The 26,963-nt window shown below is 44.5% G+C and overlaps 1 protein-coding gene across 1 annotated transcript in view; it reads right to left on the bottom strand.

The window, feature by feature from the left end:
* Positions 1-26,963, bottom strand: part of LOC126470889 (uncharacterized) — a 284,322-nt gene that overhangs the window by 76,859 nt on the left and 180,500 nt on the right. Inside the window, exon 2 of the mRNA XM_050098913.1 lies at positions 18,241-18,388. Coding sequence (XP_049954870.1) covers positions 18,241-18,388 — 148 coding nt within the window. The remainder of the gene's footprint in view (positions 1-18,240; positions 18,389-26,963) is intronic.

Genomic DNA, 26,963 nt, shown 5'->3' with positions numbered 1-26,963 from the left:
CACTGTGCCTATATTTTCAATATTCTCTTCCCGCAACAAGTGGTCTGGTGCAGTCGTGAATCGTCGAAGTTGAACACCTCCCACCTCCACGGTTCCAAATATCTCCAACACTTTACCAAGACATGGGTCACCTGTGAACGTCGCTTGCCCAAGTACAGCGCAACCCTGACTGGGTGGCTGGAATGTGTCAGACCTGTCATTGGACGTACCTCGCTTCAATAGGGCAAGGAAATAGCTGCTTAGCGCTGGAACACTACCGACCATTTCTACGCCATTCTCCGCTTCCTAGGTGCCCAGTCACACATCTCTGAAACCCAGAGGGAAAGCAGCAGGATTATGGTACAAATCGTGAAACTGACATGCTGTAGGCTGCAGGGGGCAGTGGTAAGGACCAGACGTCAAGATTCAGCGGAATAGGAACACCTCACCACGTATCATATTTGTTGGTGATAGAATTATATCGCGCCTCCCTTGCGCTAATGGGGTAGACGACAATGTGTCATGAGCTGTTGACAGACAACACCGCACCGCCAACCTTTGCAGTACCATGAATGCAGCTCAGTCCTCGGTGATGCCCATTGGACGCGATCTCTCACACGACGACTTAGCACCCCTCCCGTAATTACAGAATCTACGATGCCTTGGTATCATCTTCGCCTCCACCGTGCACCACTCCGCTGTCATCAATTTTCGGCGTACTCTCCAACTTTTCTGCATGGCAATGCGACAAGATCTCCTCCGCCGACTCTATTCTTTACAACGTCTTGAACACCAATCAATATGATGCGTTCAAGATGGTCCACATCACACAGGGACTCTGGGCCGCATTCGGTTACTTTCTCATGGCCGGTATGAGCTTTAAGGTCACCCTGTTCCCGCAAGCGAGGGGCCTCAGCCTTGAAAATTTGTGACTATGAGCGGCATCTTTGTACATGGTCAGTCTCCTATACATAGCTTGCTGGACTGCACACATCCATGTCCCCGTCAGTGCCCGTAGGCCACGTCACGCGCAATCTGGCGCACGTTTTTGATTTCATTATCGACTTTAGTTACGCTCGCATTCACTTACCGAACATACGCCTTCCTTAAACCAAAAATTTCTACACCCAACTACTTTGTTGTAATGTCCGGCAACAACGTCGAACTCGAACACCAATCGACACGGTAGTCCACGGTTTGGCGTCCTTCCCTCCAACGTCTGGAAAACATAGTACCATATCGCGTGTGAAAATTTGTTGGATTGTGGGACACTCCGCTTTGTGCAATTTTCCACCTCGTGGACGACAACACCCACCACCTGACTTTGCCTGTCACCAGTGGTGTCTGGAAATTGGGTCGACAGTTCGTTGCCTGCTACCTGCGCGTTACGCTGGATTCGACTGACTCTTGTGCTTTTCTCCTTCCTGAGGACACTCATCTCCCCGCCCCTAAAAATCACGTCGTTTTATCGGTCAAAGGATGGATTATCACTTCCCTGTATACTGATGGCGATAAATCATGGATTGGCTTCTGGCAGTACTTACAAACCGCGACAACGAAATCGAGCATGGACTGCACTAACGCACCTTCTTCGCCAATTACCTTCGTGGAATCTTTACGTCACCCCATTGCAGAGTGAAAATTTCATTCTGAAAGATAAGGTTTGTTTGTTTACCTTATTTTATCTAGACATAAAACTCTAGTTTAAGTGGAGACGTACATCTGAATGCAAAACTTTATTGCTGTTATTAACATTTTTATAATCTTAATTTTGTAATATTCATTAGGAAACAGACATAATGAAAATGGACTTGGACCATGAACATATAAAATCACTTTGTAACATTACTGCAAAATGTTCAGAATTGCGTGCTGGATATATGGTCCATAATCGTTTGACTGGATTGCGCGCTCGTGCGAGCGCTCGTGTGTGTGTGTGTGTGTGTGTGTGTGTGTGTGTGTGTGTGAGAGAGAGAGAGAGAGAGAGAGAGAGAGAGAGAGAGAGAGAGAGAGAGAGATCGTCTACATGGAGAACAGTGGTCTCCTCATCAGTGTTTTCATGGTCAAATTCGTAACGACAAGAGCGGACAGGCTGCCAAGTAGGGACAGGTGAAGACCAATCACTGAATGGACTACATTGTAATGATAAGTGAGTAATTGAAGATGGACTTTTGTGCGCAGTTTCGTCGGGAGAAAAAAGGTTTTCAACTTTTCTTCTATGATGATACTTGTATTTTGTCCTGAAGTATAATGAAAGACCTCGTCGCAGGTTTTCTGAGTTGAGATGCAATTTACATTGCAAATAGGTAGTATTCACCTTGAGTAACATCTTCTGATGTCATTGCTACGATTTCGTGAAGTTTTGCAATAGACTGATTCAGAGTTGCCACGGAATCAGATTGTCCTTTCAAGCTTTTTTTCTGCGTCTCTGGTGGTGTCGTTAAACGCTCACTGTCCACTGATGAAGAATAATCTGACTGAGACACTTGAACCATATTATTTCCTTGACAGGTAGTATCTGGTAGAGGACTGTCATTGACAGGATCTTCATACCTGTTGGCACCGTCATTTGTCATCGCAGACACATCGTCGTGTGAATAAATGAAAACATAGTAGTACAGAAACACGTTCATAATTATCAATCAAAATGTTAGTAAGGAGTCGGTAAGAAAGCATCAGGCAATGTCCTATTCCAGCACTTGAGAAGCACTTTGTCAGTTTGCATGAAGGGGGACTCGGTGTGGGAAATGACACTTTTCCACTTCAAACAAACTTACTGAAGCAACTGTCACGGGAAGAAAAAATTTTTAATTAGTGCTTAGTAAGAGCGCGACGAGTCAGTTAAATGGTTTTTGAATAATGACGTCAGGATTTCGTATCTTTGGAAGGGCAACTGTTCTGAAGGTTGAGACAACAGAAGTGCTCGTAGAGGCTTAATGTGCCTGCGTAACTAGCTGCGAATGAGAGCTGCGACAGATTATGATCCAGGCAGATGTGTTGATGAAGAGGATTTGAGTACAGGCGAAATTAACGCAGGACAGGGGAGGCAGGAGGTGACAAATCATCTTTAATCAATTACTCGAACTATAATGGGTTACAGAATCAGTGAGGAAAAATTGTGCTGGGCCATCACAGCTACAGTATCTGCGCCGTGGCGCCTAAAGTCAGGGCAAAATTGGTAATACCATTGTTAGTTTATATTTAACGAGGTAGCAACGTTGTATTTTCAAGAACAATATAGAGATAAACAGTGTCAGTACTAGAGATGAATTAAATAAAGTTGCCGCACTTTTAGTTGGCCAATTCCTGGAGTGCAGGGCGCAGAGGAAAAATAACATTGCTGCTGCGGAATGAGAGGACGCGAGAGGGCATTTGTTTTCTCTTTCCTCTCCCAGCGCTGACTACTTATGGTCGTGTGCACCTCGTACCGATGAGTTGCTATAGTAAACATTAAACGCATAAGCAACGAGGATTCGTGAATACACACTGAACCGCACTTATTTGAAATAAGCAATATGGTATTACAATGGGACTCTTGAAATACCACACGATGCATAGTGCAACAAACGTTAAAGCACTGACGTTGATAGTAATGATGTAGAGAAAGCAGTCGACCCGAAGTGTTCCGACTGGTTCCTGAATGTGAGCATAGTTGACTGACTAAAAGAATGGCTCTTCTAATGTACAATAATTTGTATGAAGTATAACTTAACAAATCTGAGCAGGATGGATGAACATTCCTCAAAAAAGAATTCGCTTTGTTGAACCCAATTAATTTTGGTTATACACGTTCTCATTTCCTTTGCCACGTTCCAACGATTTCTTCTGTTTTTTAATTTCATTTCTGTGTGCGTTTTAATATTCTTAAGTTTTTTCTCATAACTTCCGCAAAGGATACATTCAATCCAATTTCATTCAGTTCTACAAGCAATCTTCTATAACTATTCTGCCATGCTTCCATTTTCATCTAATTATTGTTATATGTGTCCCACAGCTCTTCATAATTACGATAAACATCCAAAGATTTTAACATGTCATTGGCTCAACACATTAACAGACTTCTTTCTTGCTTCTCCATCATGCCGACAAAGAAAGATAAACACTACAAAACTAGCGAACAAACCAAAAAAGCTGAACGTCACATCTGACAACAAGAGAGCAACCAGCGCCAGACCTGTCCGACGAGTCAAGAACAGCGCTGTGTAGCGGCGACTAGCTCACATAACAACTAACGCGGCCACTAGAATTGAACACGCTCAAAACCAGTTGCCGCTAGTTTCTTATAGCTGCTAGTCGAGTCACTAGCAGCGAGTAATTAGTCAAATGAAGCGATTACTCGCTGCTATTCAAGTAGCAGTGACAAAAACCGCCCCGTGTTACACGGCCATAAGAGCTTCATGTGACGAAGTACTCGCTGATTCCAAGTGGACTAGCAGCTATTAAAAACTAGAGAAGACTGGATGTGAGTTCTCCCGCCGTATCCATCAGCACCTTAATCAACACCACCTCCTCCCCCTTACCCAGTGTGGCTTCTGACCCTCCTTCTCTGCTGAAGACCAACTCCTTAACCTTGTTCACCTTCTCTCCATGCAGCTCAACTCCCATCGCTCCGCCATTTTTGCTTCCCTCCACCTCCAAAATGCCTACACCCGTGTATGGCATGCCGATCTCCTCTTTAAACTCCATACCTACGCTCTGCCTATTAATTTTGTCCATCTGGTCGCTTCTTCCTCTCATGCTGTCCTTCCTATGTCACCCTCCACACCAACTCCCGTATCTTTTATCCCACTGCTGGCGTCCCCCAGGGCTCTGTCCTCTCCGCTCTCCTTTACCTTTTGTATACAGCTGATATGCCCAAGCCACCCCCATCTGTACACCTTTTCCAGTATGCCAATGACACTGCCTTCCTGGCTCTCTATCCTTCCCTTCAACACTCCCAATGCACGCTCCTAACCCACCTTCACCAGTTCACCACTTGGTGTAACCAATGATGCCTCCATCTCAACCCCTCCAAGAACCAGGCAATCATCATCGGCCACACCACGCGCTCCTTCCGTCTCACCCTTTATGTCATCCCATCCATCTCACCCCCACCCTGAGATACCTTGGCCTCACCCTCGACCGTCACCTCACCTGGACCCCTCACCTCCAGACCATCCTGCAGAAAGCCCATTCCCACCTCCGCCTCCTGAAATTCCTGTCTGGCCAGACATGGGAATTGCATCCTCCACACTTACAAATCCCTCATCCGTCCTATCCTCTGTTATGCCAGCGTTGCCTGGATCTCCGCACACACCCGCTTTTACAAGGCCCTCCAAATCCTCAAATGCCATGCACTCCACCTTGTCTTCTGTATCCACCTCCCTTCCCCCACACAGCTCCTGTATGACCTCATTCCCTTCCCCCACCTTCTCCTTTTCCTCCAACATCTCCACATCCCTTACATTGTCCGCAGGCTTGATCCCACCCCCCACCCCCTGGTTTCCTCCTTCCTCTCCACCCCCACCCGTTACTGCACCTCTATCGCTCCATCCCTCCCACTCTCCACCTCCACACCCTCCATCTCCTTCATCAGAGCAATTTCCAGCGCCTCCCCATCCCAGATGATGAACTTCGCCGTGACATTTACCCTTCCTTCCAACTATAACCTGGCCTTGTTTCCCCCCTCCCCAGGACCCCTTTCTTCCTCTCTAACGGAAAAAAAAAGAAATCGCAACGCCAGAAGGAGTTGCGCGACATAAACGAAAGCTGGCTGGCTGAAAGATGATGTCTATTCTACGGTATTAGAATTGCTTTAAATACACACAGTAAAGGTCGCGAGCGTTAATTATCTTTGGACCAATAAGATTCAAGTTCCTCCTCACCTTCTTCATCCTTTTATCACTACAGCGTGGGCTGCATAGTTCGAGGTCTGTTCACCATAGTGAGACGATAATCATGAAATGTCATCCCCAGGCAGAATAAAAGGATTAAGATGACTTGTAAGTACAACTAACCTAACACAGCACGATATTTAAACAAACAAACTATTGCTACATACCAAATCTACGTCACGCCTACGTCAGTCATGTGTTTGTGGCGTCAAAGTGTGTGTTAAAAACGGCTGGGTTGCTCTATTCGCTGAGTTACTATAATTTCATGATTTCATGACTTTTTTATGTAAGCTCTACAAAGTGGGCCCTCAGACAGTATTCCAACACACATACGTAAATACGACTTGCTTGAACGTTTCAAAATTTACGCAGTGTATTATTTAATAACGAACACACACTAGCTAAATACCAAGTGTATATTCTATATGGATTATAGTGTGTGTGATGTCACTGTCCGTGTGTCCATAGTAGGTTTATAAATAACAATGAAAAATTCACACTTCCGACGTCGCTAAATTCACCTTCGTCGTTAGCATAAAGTGATGTTGCTAAGTTCAAAAATGGTTCAAATGGCTCTGAGCACTATGGGACTTAACATCTTATGTCATCAGTCCCCTAGAACTTAGAACTACTTAAACCTAACTAACCTAAGGACATCACACAACACCCAGCCATCACGAGGCAGAGAAAATCCCTTACCCCGCCGGGAATCGAACCCGGGAACCCGGGCGTGGGAAGCGAGAACGCTACCGCACGACCACGAGATGCGGGCATGTTGCTAAGTCTACATTAGTAGTGTGTGACATCTCTATAAGACTCGTAAGTAAGTTCGGAAAATTCGAGTGCGTACACTTATAACATATCGCTAATTATGCAGTATAAACAATGACTACCACCAGTATTTAAAAAATGAAGTTATAGTATGTTAAAGCAATAAATTCACTATAAGCTTGTCCTAGTAGGCTTGTAACTAACAACGGAAACTCTGAAATACATATACACTCCTGGAAATGGAAAAAAGAACACATTGACACCGGTGTGTCAGACCCACCATACTTGCTCTGGACACTGCGAGAGGGCTGTACAAGCAATGATCACACGCACGGCACAGCGGACACACCAGGAACCGCGGTGTTGGCCGTCGAATGGCGCTAGCTGCGCAGCATTTGTGCACCGCCGCCGTCAGTGTCAGCCAGTTTGCCGTGGCATACGGAGCTCCATCGCAGTCTTTAACACTGGTAGCATGCCGCGACAGCGTGGACGTGAACCGTATGTGCAGTTGACGGACTTTGAGCGAGGGCGTATAGTGGGCATGCGGGAGGCCGGGTGGACGTACCGCCGAATTGCTCAACACGTGGGGCGTGAGGTCTCCACAGTACATCGATGTTGTCGCCAGTGGTCGGCGCAAGGTGCACGTGCCCGTCGACCTGGGACCGGACCGCAGCGACGCACGGATGCACGTCAAGACCGTAGGATCCTACGCAGTGCCGTAGGGGACCGCACCGCCACTTCCCAGCAAATTAGGGACACTGTTGCTCCTGGGGTATCGGCGAGGACCATTCGCAACCGTCTCCATGAAGCTGGGCTACGGTCCCGCACACCGTTAGGCCGTCTTCCGCTCACGCCCCAACATCGTGCAGCCCGCCTCCAGTGGTGTCGCGACAGGCGTGAATGGAGGGACGAATGGAGACGTGTCGTCTTCAGCGATGAGAGTCGCTTCTGCCTTGGTGCCAATGATGGTCGTATGCGTGTTTGGCGCCGTGCAGGTGAGCGCCACAATCAGGACTGCATACGACCGAGGCACACAGGGCCAACACCCGGCATCATGGTGTGGGGAGCGATCTCCTACACTGGCCGTATACCACTGGTGATCGTCGAGGGGACACTGAATAGTGCACGGTACATCCAAACCGTCATCGAACCCATCGTTCTACCATTCCTAGACCGGCAACGGAACTTGCTGTTCCAACAGGGCAATGCACGTCCGCATGTATCCCGTGCCACCCAACGTGCTCTAGAAGGTGTAAGTCAACTACCCTGGCCAGCAAGATCTCCGGATCTGTCCCCCATTGAGCGTGTTTGGGACTGGATGAAGCGTCGTCTCACGCGGTCTGCACGTCCAGCACGAACGCTGGTCCAACTGAGGCGCCAGGTGGAAATGGCATGGCAAGCCGTTCCACAGGACTACATCCAGCATCTCTACGATCGTCTCCATGGGAGAATAGCAGCCTGCATTGCTGCGAAAGGTGGATATACACTGTACTAGTGCCGACATTGTGCATGCTCTGTTGCCTGTGTCTATGTGCCTGTGGTTCTGTCAGTGTGATCATGTGATGTATCTGACCCCAGGAATGTGTCAATAAAGTTTCCCCTTCCTGGGACAATGAATTCACGGTGTTCTTATTTCAATTTCCAGGAGTGTACATCCCCACCACACAAATGAGACTGTGGTAAACGTGAGGCAGTGCCCAGCTGTAGAGAGCTGCAGCATTTGCGTGCCGTCGAGAACAGCATGTGAGACGTCAACGTTAGGGAGAACCATCGTAAGCACCCCAGAGATGGGAAATCACCGATCAGTCTCACTATAGCTAACGGCCGAATTGTTCCCTCTTTGTCCCTGCCCACTAAACGACATAAATGCATTCCTAAAATGCTCACATACGGTGGCTAAGAGCCGCCGATAGGAAGAAGCAGTGACAATGGTAGCAGCCGGCCGCGGTGGCCGAGTGGTTCTAGGCCCTTCAGTCAGGAACCGCGTGACTGCAACGGTCGCAGGTTCGAATCCTGCCTCGGGCATGGATGTGCGTGATGTCCTTAGATTAGTTAGGTTTAAGTAGTTCTATATTCTATGACCTCAGCTGTTAAGTCCCATAGTGCTCAGAGCCATTTGATAATGGTAGCTTGCTGAATGTTGTCAGAGAAACCAGAGAACACAATATGCAGGTGATCTAAAACAGTTTCATTGTACGTCTCTTTCAATCCAGAGACTAATTCGAAAATGCAGCTTTATTGTCATTATGCGTACTAGCAAAGCCTCCTATACATTTAAGTACTAGTACTTTGACTCCCTTTTTGTAGCGCTTTGTTTTTTATTCATCTCTTATGCCCTACGCACGTGGGGCAGATGAAACAATGTCAAACCCTTCCGTTACAGAAGGAAAAGGTGTCTTCCGACCCAATTTTGAGTGCGCTTACATTTTACATCACAAATTCTCTTGCCAGCGAGACAGTCAGATCTCTCCTTTGTTAGTACATGTATGCAGCTGTTCCTTGCATTCACAGATTTACTGTCAAGGAGACAATTACTGCAACTACATTGTTTGATATAATAAACGTTGCCTTCATTATGAAGCACCTCATAACACTCCACGTTAATATCAATACTGCATGACAGTTTTAAGGAACAGAGACATTGTTGGATAGGAATAAACCACAGTCATTGATGGGCGATATGAAACACAGTACATACGTAATAGATATTGAATGGTATATTCATAAAGAAAACTGGTAGAAATTTCACCACAAACGAAAGCAGTATCAAGAGACATAAACAACGTTAATGTTTGACACAGTTCAGTCTCCCAACATACATGTTGGTATCGGACTCTCAGCAAGGAATATGCCCTCTTCAGGCACTAATGCACATTTTGCACGTTTTATTCATGCTGACTAACAAACTGTTGAGGAGTGTTCCTGTACGCTTCAGGGACAGGGTTTTCGATTAAAGCCAAGAACATTCCAGGTATGTTCTATAGCGAAAGTATACAGGCCATTACATAGTTTAGTATCCTCACTTTCCAATGTTTCCGTCACGTCAGTGGTCCTGTTTGGGCTGGCGTCGGGACCCACCGCACCCGTAAACAGACGGACATGATCCACAATAATCTCCCTGCAATAACACTGCGCTGTAACAGTACATCGAGGAATGATGTGCAGCGGTGTTTGTCTATTATGTATAATGCTTGTCCACACCATGAAGCCTAGGCCATACCGATGATGTGCATAAGCATTCTGTGCAGTGTAAAGTGTTCCCGAAGGAGCATTCATCTGAGAACATCACTCTGGAACACTTGCTAACCCCAAATCCAACGTACTCCCTACACCAACGGAAAATATCTCGGTGATGGCGTGATTGAACTGAGATGCATTTAAGAGGCTTCCGAGCATATAACCAGCCTGATTTAATCGCCGCTAAACGTTTCTGGCAGAGACACGTGTACCGGTAGAGGTTACAAGGTCTGCAGCGATCTGCATAGGAGTGAAATGTCTGTTGCTTTTCGCCATTACGGCTACTTATCGACCTTTCTGCGAAGTGTTGGCCCGTCTACGAACACCGCCATACGTAATTGCAGCATTTCCTCCTTCAGTTGTCTTTTAAATCAAGAGATGACACTTTTGGACACAGCCGTTCAACTGCTCGTCCATCACAGTAATGATGTCATGCAGACATGTCGTAGTACGGCAGGGAATGTCGCACTAATCGGTTCCACAACAACCTTCGTCAAACGCCGTACTTCATGAACAGTCGACTGCACTCGGAGCTGCGTGCTCACGCTTCGCAGCAGTTAACACGTCCCAGCCTCTACATTTCCTTTTACTATCATTGGTCGGTTGTTCCGTAGCAGTTGTCGACTGTTCCGTACCAGCTGGCAGTTGTTCCTTAGCATGTGTCATTTGTTCCTCAATAGTTGTTAATCAGTGTAGATATAAATCGATTTTTTTAAAAGTCAGTCCAGATGGGTAAACATATCTATCTTTTAGTGGTCAGTAATGTAGCATACTGGCTGGCATTGCAACACATACCGTTACGTGTATCAGCCAAGCAATTTGTATCTGTAGGTAAACTGTCATGATTCGTAACCATGCTCGTATTCACATTCCTCGTGCTCTCCCTAAGCCGCAATAAAATCATCAGTTTTGACATCATATACAATGCGAATAAGTACCACGAAGATAAGAAATGAGACATTAGGGCTCATTCGGACTGGTTTTGGTTTAGGGTACCCTCCAGCATACACAAATGGTTCAAATGGCTCTGAGCACTATGTGACTTAACATCTATGGTCATCAGTCCCCTAGAACTTAGAACTACATAAACCTAACTAACCTAAGGACATCACACAACACCCCAGCATACACAGTACGGTGGCTTGCAGAGTATCTATGTAGATGTTGAAGTAGATGTAGACACGTTCACATTGGCGTGTACCACCAGTGTCTGACGCTAGATGTTCCCACTTGGTGGTGTGTATCACCGGTAGATCACACATCCACCAGCAGTACTCTAAAGTATGATGTACTACCTGTCAGCCAGGTGCAACGAACAGCTGCGAATACAATTCTGTGAGACCCATCAGTGAGTGAGCGTTTTTGAACAAATGAGATATGACATAATTTGTGCGTTTATTTTCCTGTAAATTTCTTTTATGTGATCTCTCGTTGTTATAAAAGAGTGGACTTACCCCACTTTCCAAATAAAAAATTAAGGTATTAAAATACTAGCCGAGGGCGTTTGACTGACGCGAACACATTTTGACTTCTCGAGACAAAGTGTCTCTTCCCATTGTCTCTCTGGCAGTATTTATACAGTGTGTTACAAAAAGGTGCGGCCAAACTTTCAGGAAACATTCCTCACACACAAATAAAGAAAATATGTTTTCTGGACATGTGTCCGGAAACGCTTAATTTCCATGTTAGAGCTCATTTTAGTTTCGTCAGTATGTACTGTACTTCCTCGATTCACCGCCAGTTGGCCCAATTGAAGGAAGGTAATGTTGACTTCGGTGCTTGTGTTGACATGCGACTCATTGCTCTACAGTACTAGCATCAAGCACATCAGTACGTAGCATCATCAGGTTAGTGTTCATCACGAACGTGGTTTTGCAGTCAGTGCAATGATTACAAATGCGGAGTTGGCAGATGCCCATTTGATGTATGGATTAGCACGGGGCAATAGCCGTGGCGCGGTTCGTTTGTATCGAGACAGATTTCCAGAACTAAGGTGTCCGGACAGGAAGACGTTCGAAGCAATTGATCGGTGTCTTAGGGAGCACGAAGCATTCCAGCCTATGACTCGCGACTGGGGAAGACCTAGAACGACCTGCAATGGACGAGGCAATTCTTCGTGCAGTTGACGATAACCCTAATGTCAGCGTCAGAGAAGTTGCTGCTGTACAAGGTAACGTTGACCACGTCACGGTATGGAGAGTGCTACGGGAGAACCAGTGCAGCGTGTGCAGGCACTATCAGCAGCTGATTGGCCTCCACGGGTACACTTCTGCGAATGGTTCATCCAACAATGTGTCAATCCTCATTTCAGTGCAAATGTTCTCTTTACGGATGAGGCTTCACTCCAACGTGATCAAATTGTAAATTTTCACAATCAACATGTGTGAGCTGACGAGAATCCGCACGCAGTTGTGCAATCACGTCATCAGCACAGATTTTCTGTGAACGTTTGGGCAGGCATTGTTGGTGATGTCTTGATTGGGCCCCATGTTCTTCCACCTACGCTCAGTGGAGCACGTTATCATGATTTCATACGGGATACCCTACCTGTGCTGCTAGAACATGTGCCTTTACAAGTACGACACAACATGTGGTTCATGCACGATGGAGCTCCTGCACATTACAGTCGAAGTGTTCGTACGCTTCTCAACAACAGATTCGGTGACCGATGGATTGGTAGAGGCGGACCAATTCCATGGCCTCCACGCTCTCCTGATCTCAACCCTCTTGACTTTCATTTTGGGGGCATTTGAAAGCTCTTGTCTACGCAACCCCGGTACCAAATGTAGAGACTTCGTGCTCGTATTGTGGACGGCTGTGATACAATACGCCAGTCTCCAGGGCTGCATCAGCGCATCAGGGATTTAATGCGACGGAGGGTGGGTGCATGTATCCTCGCTAACGGAGGACATTTTGGACATTTCCTGTAACAAAGTGTTTGAAGTCACACTGGTACGTTCTGTTGCTGTGTGTTTCTATTCCATGATTAATGTGATTTAAAGAGAAGTAATAAAATGAGCTCTAACATGGAAAGTAAGGGTTTCCGGACACATGCCCACATAACATATTATCTTTCTTTATGTGTGAGGAATGTTTCCTGAAAGTTTGGCCGCACCTTTTTGTAACAACCTGTATAGGGGCGCAGCGGACCGCCGAACGGAATACCTGTATCAACAGCTCTAGGCACAGGTAACAGTACTAAATGACACATATTAATTAAACGCTCTACTGTTTAACAATTTAATTCATTTTAATTTTTATATTAATAGAGTTAAGTTTGCTTTAGTTACTGAAAAGGTTTTTGCTTGACTGTATTTAAACTTTGCTCCTTAGAATTTTTAAAACGAAAGCGACAGTAGAGCATGACTTCTGAACTGTCTCTTTAAGATTCCCTGTTATCACTGTTATTTACAATAGAGTTTTGAAACTTGGCACAGCTGTATTTTTGTGTGAGTGCAATCGAGTGCTGTAATTAGAACTATCTATTTCAAATACAAATGATACTTAATCAACCATGAATAAGAACATTTTTTTCCAAATTTGGTTTTTAGTAAATAACTTGCAACATACTAGCTGTAGCTTATTGGTGTCACATATTTAATGTTTTTAGATGATACTGTTGCTACATACTAAATTTCAGTTTTCTGAGTGTAATACACTCCTGGAAATTGAAGTAAGAACACCGTGAATTCATTGTCCCAGGAAGGGGAAACTTTATTGACACATTCCTGGGGTCAGATACATCACATGATCACACTGACAGAACCACAGGCACATAGACACAGGCAACAGAGCATGCACAATGTCGGCACTAGTACAGTGTATATCCACCTTTCGCAGCAATGCAGGCTGCTATTCTCCCATGGAGACGATCGTAGAGATGCTGGATGTAGTCCTGTGGAACGGCTTGCCATGCCATTTCCACCTGGCGCCTCAGTTGGACCAGCGTTCGTGCTGGACGTGCAGACCGCGTGAGACGACGCTTCATCCAGTCCCAAACATGCTCAATGGGGGACAGATCCGGAGATCTTGCTGGCCAGGGTAGTTGACGTACACCTTCTAGAGCACGTTGGGTGGCACGGGATACATGCGGACGTGCATTGTCCTGTTGGAAAAGCAAGTTCCGTTGCCGGTCTAGGAATGGTAGAACGATGGGTTCGATGACGGTTTGGATGTACCGTGCACTATTCAGTGTCCCCTCGACGATCACCAGTGGTGTACGGCCAGTGTAGGAGATCGCTCCCCACACCATGATGCCGGGTGTTGGCCCTGTGTGCCTCGGTCGTATGCAGTCCTGATTGTGGCGCTCACCTGCACGGCGCCAAACACGCATACGACCATCATTGGCACCAAGGCAGAAGCGACTCTCATCGCTGAAGACGACACGTCTCCATTCGTCCCTCCATTCACGCCTGTCGCGACACCACTGGAGGCGGGCTGCACGATGTTGGGGCGTGAGCGGAAGACGGCCTAACGGTGTGCGGGACCGTTGCCCAGCTTCATGGAGACGGTTGCGAATGGTCCTCGCCGGTACCCCAGGAGTAACAGTGTCTCTAATTTGCTGGGAAGTAGCGGTGCGGTCCCCTACGGCACTGCGTAGGATCCTACGGTCTTGGCGTGCATCCGTGCGTCGCTGCGGTCCGGTCCCAGGTCGACGGGCACGTGCACCTTCCGCCGACCACTGGCGACAACATCGATGTACTGTGGAGACCTCACGCCCCACGTGTTGAGCAATTCGGCGGTACGTCCACCCGGCCTCCCGCATGCCCACTATACGCCCTCGCACAAAGTCCGTCAACTGCACATACGGTTCACGTCCACGCTGTCGCGGCATGCTACCAGTGTTAAATACTGCGATGGAGCTCCGTATGCCACGGCAAACTGACTGACACTGACGGCGGCGGTGCACAAATGCTGCGCAGCTAGCGCCATTCGACGGCCAACACCGCGGTTCCTGGTGTGTCCGCTGTGCCGTGCGTGTGATCATTGCTTGTACAGCCCTCTCGCAGTGTCCGGAGCAAGTATGGTGGGTCTGACACACTGGTGTCAATGTGTTCTTTTTTCCATTTCCAGGAGTGTATATACAGCGGCTTAAATTTTTCGACAAAAACGCCAATCTTAATCAAAATATTTCTCAGGTCAAGTTGAGACTTCTAACTTCTAACTGTGACTTACATTTGCACACTATGACAACTTTTTAGCACTCTAATTTTATTGCTCAGTGCCACTGACTTTTTTCTTAAGAGTGTATATTTTTTCTAACGTATTCATTTGATCATTATGAAACTTTACACTGTTAACACTAATATACTCAAGTATACATTGACAAAGTTGGGAAAAGTTATTTGAATTTTTAATTTCACTTTTAAATTATGATACAATCCTTCGTACGTTAAGCAATGGCGCGTTATGATGACGTTGCGCTGGTAGTAAAGAACTGGGGTAAGCCCCGGCGCACTCGCTGCCCTGTGTTCCTCTTACAATGATACAGCGCTTGTTTCACGTCAGGCCCTTACGCGATTTTCGAGTGTTTAGCATGACTCCTGTTGTGTAAGTTGTATAGTTGTATACATTAATCTTTTACCGAGCTGGATATGCATCTTACTAATGACGCATTGTTATGCACCAAAATAAACATAAATTAGAAATTTGGGCGAATGTAAAAAGGACCACTTCTCAGGCGTAAAAGTACTATTTTTTAGAGGATTATCACATTATTCAAAATGTAAGAAGTAACTCAACAATTGATAATGCAATAAATAATATAAAATAGTAAAGTCAGTTGTAACTCAGAACTCAGAATTGTAATGTTATGATCCAGTTATAAGGAAAATATAAAGGTATACGTGGTAGTGACCCCAGGGATCTAGCTAGCGTTGTGGAAACTGATTTAACGAATGAACTGCGGATTTTGTCGAATAAATTGAAGCGAAAGAGGTTAGTGTCAAGCTATTTCAAAAAATGGTTCAAATAGCTCTAAGCACTATGAGACTTAACATCTCAGGTCATCAGTTTCCTAGACTTAGAACCACTTAAACCTAACTAACCTAACGACATCACACACATCCACGCCCGAGGCAGGATTTGAACCTGCGACCGTAGCAGCAGCGCGGTTCCGGACTGAAGCACCTAGAACCGCTCGGCCACAGTGGTCGGCCACTACCAATCCAGTCTGTGAAAACTGTACATCAGCACAACTTTCCATTTCCATAATGTTTGCGGTATGAGTTTTCAGTGTTTCACCCTATATATTATACACTGAATAGCCAAAGTATCTAGTACTTCTGCCTAATATTGTGTAGGACCTCCGCAAGCGCGCAGAAGTGCCGCAACATGACGTGACATGGACTCGACTAATGTCTGAAGTAATGCTGGAGGAAACTGACACCATGAATCCTGCAGGGCTGTCCAAAAATCCGTAAGAGTACGAGGGGGTGGCGATCTCTTCTGAACAGCACGTTGCAAGGCATCCCAGAAATGCTCAGTAATATTCATGACTGGGGAGTTTGGTGGCCAGCGGAATCGTTTAAAATCAGATGAGTGTTCCTGGAGCCACTCTGCAGCAGTTCTGAACGTGTGGCGTGTCGCATTGTCCTGCTGTAATTGCCCAAGTCCGTTGGAATGCACAATGGACATGAATGGATGCAGGTGAACAGACCGGATGCTTACCTACGTTTCACTCGTCAGCGTCGTATCTAGACTTATCAGGGGTCGCATATCTCTCCAACTGCACACGCCCCACACCAATACAGAGCATTCACCAGCTTGAACAGTCCCCTGCTGACATGCAGGTTCCATGGCTTCATGAGGTTACCTCCATAACCTTACAGGTCCATCCGCTTGATAGAATTTGAAACGAGACTCTTCCGACCAGGCAACATGTTTCCATTCATCAACAGTCCAATGTCGGTGTTGACGGACCCAGGCGAGGTTTCCTGTCGCGCGATGTTCAAGGGTACACGACTGGGCCTTCGACTCCGAAAGCCCATATCGATGATGTGTCGTTGAATGGCTCGCTCGCTGACACTTGTTGATGGCCCAGCATTGATGTTTTACCGGATTCCTGATATTTACGGTACACGCGTCAAATGGTCTTACGTGAAGGTGTCGCATTGTCCTGCTGGAATTGCCCAAGTCAGCCAGAATGCACAATAGACGTGACTGGATACAGGTGATCAGTCAGGATGCTTACGTACGTGTCACCTGTCAGAGTCGTATCTACACGTAGCAAGCGTCTCATATCACTCTAACTGCATACGCCCCACACCATTACAGAGCCTGCATCAGCTTGAACAGTCCCCTGCTGACATGCAGGGTCCGTGAGGTTGTCTCCATACCCGTACACGTCCCTCCGCTCGATACAATTTGAAACGAGACTCGCCCGATCAGGCAATATGTTTCAGTTTTCAACAGTCCAATGTGGGTGTTGACGAGCCCAGACGAGGCGTAAAGCCTTGTGTCGTGCAGTCATCAAGAGTACACGAGTGGGCCCTCGGCTCCGAAAGCCCGTATCGATGTTGGTTCTTTGAATGGTTCACACGCTGACACTTGTTGATGGCGCAGCATTGAAATCTACAACAATTTGCGGAAGGGCTGCACTTCAGCGACGTTGAACGATTCTGTTCAGTCGTCTTTGGTCCCGTTCTTTCAGGATCTTTTTCCGGCATCAACGATGTCAGAGATTTGATGTTTTACCGGATTCCTGATATTCATGGTACACTCGTGAAATGGTCGTACGGGAAAATCGCCACTTCATCTTTACCTCGGAGATGCTGCGTCCCATCGCACGTGCGCCGACTACAACACCACGTTCGAACTCAGTTAAATCTTGATAACCTGGTAATGTAGCAGCAATAACCGATCTAACTGCGCCAGACGCTTGTTGTCTTATATAGGCGTTGCCGACCGCAGCTCCGTATTCTGCCTGTTTAGATATCTCTGTATTTGAATACGCATGCCTACACCAGTTTGCCGGCCGGAGTGGCCGAGCGGTTCCAGGCGCTGCAGTCTGGAACCGCGTGATCGCTACGGTCGCAGGTTCGAATCCTGCCTCGGGCATGGATGTGTATGATGTCCTTAGGTAAGTTAGGTTTAAGTAGTTCTAAGTTCTAGGGGACTGATGACCACAGCAGTTAAGTCCCCATAGTGCTCAGAGCCATTTGAGCCAAACCTCAGACACAAGTTCATGAGTATAAGGGCACTATTCTTATTTCACTAGTAATTTAGTCAGGAAGTACTTAATACAATCTTACCGTTGGAGATGACCAATCCGTTTCTTACCTCCGCTCCGTTCTAGGAGATATTGAGGATAAAACTCGTACAGCAGGCGAAAAAGCGCAATAGAAAGTTTTCTTATATGCCGATATTGAGTAGTACGTACGGGCAAACCTTCTCGAGTTCATCTTTGTTGGCAATGAAGCCGAGGTCACTCTGGTCTGTTATTATCGCCAACGAGGACGAACACTGTGCCAGCCGCTCCTGGGCGCAATCGCCCTCGGGTGTCGTCTTCTGCGCGCTAATGCACGTTGCTGCAACACAGGCAAATACTGCAGCTTAAAACACGGATAAGAGGCACAATATTACAGTCAATAATATTACTATAAAATGCTACAACATTACTGAGTGTGGCACTGCAGCATACGAAATTTCATAATTATATGTAACACTGAAATGTATTTGGTTCACTAGTAGCAGGAATAGTCTTTAATCCTGAATACTGTAACCCGTATTAAAAAGATGCTACATAAGTAAAGAAAGCTTTATCGCTGATTTACGTGGATTAAAAGGCTTTTTGGAAAAGGAAACCTAGACGAAGCCAATATGAGCGCGAATGGAGCACTGAGTGAAGCGAAAATTTTGCCGACAGGTCCGACGAAGAATGCTAAGAAGTTTTAGTGTTGACAAAGAATGCTAAGACGTTTTGGTCTTAGATGGATCAATATAAGTCTTAGTCATCGCTTAAATCACCCAGTGCTGCTGCAGCTAACTAAATGAGAAATCACATATACAAAGCCGCTTCATTGTGGAAAATCGTAATTTGGGGCTTCCAATCAATCATCAAACGAACGCCGAAATTGCAGATTTTGATAAATATTAAGATAAGTGACCCAGAAATACAAAATCAACAAAAATTGTTTAACTGAAGATAGGTATCTGGATCTGAAGAGATGCGTGTAAGCTTATGTACAGATATAAAAATGTTTAAATACATAATATGGCTACTGGAATGATGGATGACCTATAGGGGGTCAACGCTTAGCACAAGGACTGGCAGCTGACCGTCTACTTAAAAAAGAGAAAAATATCGCAAAGGAGGTCAGTCTCTGTTCGATTACAATATTGACGAAAAAAAGACGGCAGACATTAAAAACCGTAAAATATCTAGGAGTATAAACATGGAGTGACCGAAAATAAGATGACCACACAAAACTAGGTGTACAAATAGCACATACCAGACTGAGATTCATGGGAAGGATTGTAAAGTAATGTAATTCAACCCTGGAAGAAGTCGCTTACAAGATATTCGTTCGAGCGATTCTTGATTCTCATCAATATGACGCCCTTACAGGGAGTATTAATGGTAACAGATGAGATATGGAGATTCAGATCAGAGCGCTATGATTCGTCACGGATTCATGTAGTAAGCGCGTGCGTGAGCTTCACGGAGACACTCCGCCAACGCCATTGGCAGATGATCCATGAGAGGCCTTGCCCGTCATGGAGAGGTTTGCTGTTGCAATATTCCAAAAGCGTACATTCCAAGAATAATCAACAAGATATAAATTCCTCTCATGCACTAATAGTGATACAAAAACGGTTGTAAATCAGAAAAATTCAGGGCCAAAGGAGGCTGTCAATCTTTTCACGTGCTATTCAGGATTGCGACACGGATGAGGAGAGACATAGCGGACCTAGATGTACCCTCTGTCATGAAAAGTAGGATGGCATGCGGAGTAGTACATAAACCGATTTTTTATTTTATTTTATCATTATTTTTTGTTTATTTAGTTACAACATGCTCATTACAGTGTTTCTAATACTACGTGTATGTATTGTGTGTGCGTTATATGGTGATGAGAGAAGAGAGAGGTGAAACCCAATGCCGGCACATAGCCTACTACTCGCGAATAGCATTAAGGGGCTGCCAAGCTTAAGGTCCACATCCGATGGAAGGATCACCATCCACAGTGTTACATGCCCTCACTTCATGAGACACTGCGCAGAGGTTTGGTGCTTCAACCAGGATTCCGGCGCAAAATCAGATGGTCAGAAACTTTACGCCACAACCTCTCTTCTCTTTTCCGACCAAATACCGGCAATATTTTTTTTTTCATTCACCAGGTTTGATGAAACTGGACCATACATACAAAGAACAGATACAGTAGAGTGCCTACAGTAGCTAACTGAAAGAAACACGCAAGGAGACGACTTGAAACGACATTCTTATTCAGACACAATAATTACTTGGAGGTCACGTGCTGCCGTACTGGCCAAAAGGTTGGTAAGCTGTTCCTAAGGTAGGGCGTCCCATTGCTCCATCAACGCGGTTGACAACTGCCAGTCAGCCATTGGTGCATGTGGACGTGCTGGAATGCATCTCCCCACCGCGACCCACACGTGCTCAATGGGATTAAGTCGGGAGAACTGTCAGGACAGTCCATTCGCCGAATATGATCTCGTTCCAAGAGGTCATCCACCTGCGCTTTTCGATGCGATCGGGCATTGTTATTCACAAAAGTTATGAATAACACGATTATTCGTGTTAAGTGTTTCGTATTCAGAGATTTGGATGTCAGTATACCCATACAACATTATCTCTGCCCACATAATAACACGTGGATCGATCATGTTCGACAATGTTCCTGGCTACATTACGTGTTCCCACCTCTCGTCATCTTGGAGTACTTCCTGAATCACTACTCAGACTGAAACTGCTCTCATCAGAGAAGAGCACGCGACCAAGACTCTGTGTTCTTGGCACCATCGTAAATGATGCCGCCGATGTGCGTGTGTCAACGGAACCCAACGTACTGGTCGCCGGGCAAAGGGACCACCCCCATGCAGTCGCTGTGTCGCTGTGGAGCGTGAGATTGCGTGCCTTGCAGCCCTGACATGGGTCCTCTCTTGCCTGTTACACAATTAAGCGGTCAGCTGCTGCTGTAGGGTATGTAATTGACGGTGGTCAACCACAACTTCTCCTTCAGGCATCAATGCCTGTGGTCTGGAATGCCCCCCAAGCATGTCTTCAGCTACCTAGTTTTGTGAGGCCAGACCCATCTGCAGCTACAATAGCGCTGATCTCATGCTATGTGACCTCCAACTTTTTGTGAAGGCTGGGAGACCTCTGGCAACATGCTCCCGTTCATTCATTCATTTCCATCGAGTATACGTAAATTATGCATCATATCGATATGATGATTCCTATCCTGCTAGAGTCCATCTATGCGCCACTTCGCTGATTGACAAAAAGAATTACATCTGCAAGGAGTAAGGATGTAGTTCTTAAGCCATCTTCAGGATGGCAGAAATTTATTAAAATATAAATTGCTGGATGTTCAATCGAATTATCGATTGCGTATTGCCGTATAGTTGATATCTTCTTTTGCAACTACTGTCGACAAGGATTACTTCAGTCACTAAAATGATGTGCCGAGAAATGGATTCAGAGGCGAATGTGGAATTACAGTTAATTGTCTGACTGCAGCCTCTTGCTCCAGAGTGTGACTAATTCTGGCAACAGGCAAATCAGTACCGATACTAAAATCCCGTCTAACCTGGAAATCAAGAAGGCTCCCGCCTATTCATCGCATATACGTTTACGCCCTAGGTGTCGCGGCTTAGGGTTTGTGCGGTCATTTCCTTATAGCTATAGCTCATTTCGGATTTTTCATGAGTGCGAGGACGGTACGTGCTCCAATAAAACTAAAGTATTATAGTGGGCTTTAGAGGTTTACATGGCGCAAGTTTTACCTGTACAGGTCGGATTAAATTAACCACCACCATGTTTGCCTCCAGATAGTTCTTCACAACTATGTAACTACAATGTTCTTCAAATGTAAATGTAAATCGCACTACCATTCAATGCAACGCCGTGGTACAGGAATCAATTTTGAAATACACTCATCTACATATAATATGGAGAATGTCAAGAGCTACTACGCAGAGACTTCAGAAAGCAAGTTACATATGTCATCCCTCGGTAAAACCAGTCTGCAACAAGAACGGCACGTTGTCGAAAGAAACTGTAGGTTCCAGTTGTCCTGCAGACCAAGTTCCGCGGCTGCGATACACAATAGGTGCATCACAATATGCGAGTGAAATGGCTTGGCAGTAGAAAACCTACTCCAAATTTGAAGTGTTCGGGGCAGTACGATTCTAGTTGTCAAGATGTCTAAGCTACTCACAGAATCACCTTTAATATTGTAGCGGCATATGGACCAAATGCGATTTCGCGTCCAGTCATAGTGAAATGGTGCTTATGATCTGACGGAGGCCGCGCAGACGAAGCCGGGAAGTCCAGATCTTCCACCATGCGATTTCCATCGTTCGGTAAACTTAAAGAAGATCTAGGAGTGGGGGGAGGGGGAGGTTTTACAACGATGAGAACGCTTACACAGCATTTATCGAATGGCTCCATGACCAAGTAGCCGAATTCTGTAGTCGAGGAATTGAACACTAGGTAGAAGGTTCCGGCCATTGCCGAACTTAGTGTGTGTGTTGAAAAATAGTGTCATCTATCTATGTCAGTTTTAAGTGTATTGTAGCATTCAATAAAATTTACTTGGCTTGACGAAATAGTGTGTAACTTTTTTTCTGGAGTCACCTCATACTATATACTCTATCCATCGTTCTCGAAAAATTCAAATTACTGGAATGGGATTCGTGATCAATATTTTGTATGAGATTTCTTTAAACTGTCAGTGCTCAGTGTGAACATGACTAGTAGGGAGACCTCTGAATGCAATTTTGATATCAAATTGATCAATTCATAGCCCCTCTACAACCACCCCCAACCCCAGATGATGGTCAAATGATTCAAATGACTCTGAGCACTATAACATCTGAGGTCATCAGTCCCCTAGACTTAGAACTACTTAAACCTAACTAACCTAAGGACATCACACAGCCATGCCCGAAACAGGATTCGAACCTGCGACAGTTGCATCAGGGCGGTTCCAGAGTGAAGCGCCTAGAAGCGCTCGGCCACAGCGGCCGGCCCGTATGATGTCATGTGTTTTCCTCAGCCGGCTCGTGGGTCCCCGTCCAATTCACTTTCCCGTTCCCCATCCGCCCTATTGGCGGATATTTCGAATTTTTGCGGGAATTTCGAATTTTGGTGGGAATTTCTTTGTCCCAGGGCTGTGCCAACGTCTCACCCCCACTCCATCACACAAAAAATGGCGGGAAATCCAAATCAGGGTGAGAATTTTTTTTTTATTATCTCATGACCAAAACTGGTGGAAGAGGTTTAGTCTGTGCCGAACTGTCGTTGTGGAAGCATCGCGATGTGTCCGATCAATGATATGATTTTGAAGGATAGAGCAGCTTTCAATAGCTGTATGATACGCATGCATTTGAAGGACGACTGTAGCCACGTTCCATATAAGGGCGGTTTCATCTGAGATCATACAGATCAGGTGTGAATGTGTCACATCACTATTTCAACGTTTGCTGAAAAAAATATATTTTGATTTTCTAATGATTTGTTATAACGCTATAGACCCCTCTAAATAAGAGTACTTGTGAAAATGTCGTAACGAAAAAAATGAAAAATTGTAATAAGGAAACCAAAAGCTAAAGATATCTGAATTTATTTTCAATATATACTTTGTTCCCAATATTGTGAGACATGATTAATACATACAAAGTCTGAAATTTTTTTCAATTTTTCTTTTCTTGGAAAAGTAAACCATGAAAGTTTGTGGCTTTTTGCAAATTTCAAAATTATGTTTTTAAAACATGAATAGTCACAGGATGTTAACTGTCTTGAGAAATGATAAAGTGAAAGGGCTGCTAACTGTCAGCTATGATATTAATGCATCAAATTCTTAAACTGTAAAATATTTCTACATAAAGATGAAAGAATCTGAAACTTTTTGGTTATTTAGAAATTATTTTCTCCAAAACTTCTCATCCTAAATGTTCTAAAAAATCCATGGTACGTTATTGGTCATTGTACTTAGGGAACGTACAATCAGAGCGGACAATACTTTACTGTACAAAATTTATGGGTAGACTACCTCTACTCTCAAGGTCAAAAAATCATGGACACTTAAATATTTTAATTGATCGCTGATTTAAAGTAAATGTCATGCAAAACCGGTATTTCTAAACCAAAATAATTCCTTTACAACATTGTAAGTGAGTGGGAAAACAATTCACAATTTTTTCGAAAGCATTTTATAACAAAAATGAGCTATAGAATATTTATACACGTTTTTCTTTTTAATATATTATTCATAAATTATTATTGTAGTTTGTCACAGTTTTACTTCTTCATGACTTTCCATGAATTAAAATTGCCTACAATGTAAAAATCAACTCAGCACTGTTAAAGAGTGATTTTTGTTTCATTATCTTCTCATTGACTTTTATAGCCATGTTGAATTTGCACATGATCCAACAAGAGCAGTACTTGGTAAATGATAACTGCACACCGATCTTTTGATGATGGGCATTTGAAAGCATTAGCAGAACCATGATATGATAAAGGAGGCGGTTATATCTTGCAGCTCATGAGAGACACTCATTATCTGGCTCACCGAACACTCATTCTCATACACACAAAAAATGAAGTGGCTCACGACGAAGTCTTCTAATGTATACTGTGGTCTCTGCGTTTCACACACAGTAACAGGCTGCATTTAGTGGAGAACCGTTCTTGCAATGTACTGTATGCGCCACTCCAGGACGCAGCCCAGTAGTGACTTGATTGAATTCTTACCACAGGCTCCATAAGAGACCACTCTTCTCTCTTTTTTAAATGGAAATCCCTTAATGTACTTTCATTTAGAATTAAGAGCTTCATGTTTGTTACTAATGTTGATATTATGTGTACAAATCCAGTAGCATCTGTTATAGCATCAACAGGTTCATGCTGTAGATTAAATCTTGCTGCTAGATGTTTACAGAGACCCCCTACCCCATCACATGCACTTTTTCCATGACCTGTTGCTGAACATAGCCATTTTTTGTCTTATTTCCTTTACTACAGTGTTGACCAAGCTAATACAGCTGAAAGCAGTTTTTAAAATGAGGTGCTGCACTACCAGTCACAGACTTATGTTTAAAAACTGCATGGTCTATAGATACTATGTCATCAATTATCATGCTGACAGCATAGCAAGCAAGTGCACTGTCATGAATGAGATCACCACTGACAATAGCAAAACAGTGTGATGTTCCAAGAAAGTGAGCAACACATGTGAATATTGATACCTGTGAAGTGTGCCAGTGGTAATTTTGAATTTCGTTCTGCAAAGCTACAGACCAGTTCTCAGCAAACTCGAAATGAAGAACTAATGTGTCAGTATTCTGTGATTTTGCTGATTTTACTTCTGCTGTGGCCTGTCTGTGAATCCTCCGGATATGATGGTGAGCTATCCCTTTCATGCCCCAATGCCTAACCTCTGTAACAAACTTCTTTGTCTCTTCTGTCTTCTTCACCAACTGTCCTCCCTCCCACAATGCATAGGTCAAGTCATTGTCAGTATCCTGATGGTGTATTGCTCCAGCAGTCATCACTTCAGCATCAGGACACATTGCACACTCCTGCAACTGATATTTATCTTACAGCTCTTGACATACACACAAAAGCATCAGGTTCATCTTTGTGTACTTCTTTCATGTGCCACTGCTTATGGCGAAACAAACAAGTTTCAAATTAGGGCAGTAAATAAATGTGCATACTTCCTTCACTGGCTGACATTTTACCCATTTTGGTCGTAAGGAGTAGAATTTTGTGTTGACTAATTATTAATTGAGGTTCTTCTTTTTTATTAGAAGATATAATTCTCTTATTGATCTCATAATATATCTTTTTACCTTTTTAACTTTTTCACCATTTTCACTAACAGATATAACATCAGCCTGGTTGGGAATTTGCCTGCTGCAATCTTTGTCATCATTTAGGTAATATTCAAGAGCAACAGTAAGCGTATCATCTTGCAACGGATGACCACAGTAAGTATCTGGCGAAGCCCAAATACCTTTCTCATTTTCTTTTTTACGAGCTTTTGAAACCAAACAATGAGAGGAAGTGGGTATATATTTCTGTATCAGCTGCTTAGAGTAGCTACTTGGTATCAGTGTCAGTAACCTACCTAATCAGTATAGTTGGCTAATGGAAGAGCAGTATTTCGGTTTTGAAACCACACATCACATTTCGTGCACATATCATTATCTTCAAGTTCTGCAATAAGTGTATATGCATTATACACTTCACAAAGTTTTGAAGATGTTGCTTGTGTAAAACTTTTTCAATTTCATCCACTTCTCTTTTCACACATTGTTTCCTTCTTGCACTTCTTACCTTTCCTGGACGTTTAAGGTAGGATATAACAGGGGCTACTTCACAAATGCTAACATTCAACGCATCAACAACTTCACACCCATGAATATAAAGATCTGCAAAGTCTTCTTCAGTTTCACATTCGGTTGATGGTGATCTTCAGGTGGGTTGTCACAAAATTTCTTCTTGTAGTGAGTGTAGCAATTCGTGCAAATGGATGTGATGTCACTACCGTTACTTGAGGACCAAGACATTTCTGCAGTATCTCTGACAGATTTCAAACAACAGTGAAGTGTTTTTCACTTTTCTTAACCACCCCCTTCTTGTGTCTTTTTGCATAGTCCACACACCTCATTCTTTCCCAACTGTATTTCCTCACTGACATTGTATCTGACAAAAAATTCAAACAAAACACAAAACTCGATAGAAAATGGTATATGTGCAAATTCTCACTCATTTGTTTTAAACAGAAGAGCGCTGGGAACAATGATGCCAATATGCATATTTTACACTAGAAATTCAGAAAAGATTGCGTTCTGTGACTTCCCAAATTAGAAAAAAGTTTTTAACTGGAACAATTAACTGAAATTTCG

Source organism: Schistocerca serialis, chromosome 3, assembly GCF_023864345.2.
Source record: "Schistocerca serialis cubense isolate TAMUIC-IGC-003099 chromosome 3, iqSchSeri2.2, whole genome shotgun sequence".
Classification (NCBI taxonomy): Eukaryota; Metazoa; Arthropoda; class Insecta; order Orthoptera; family Acrididae; genus Schistocerca; species Schistocerca serialis.
Note: the sequence above shows the minus strand (reverse complement) of the source record. Positions and strands in the feature narration are given on the sequence as shown.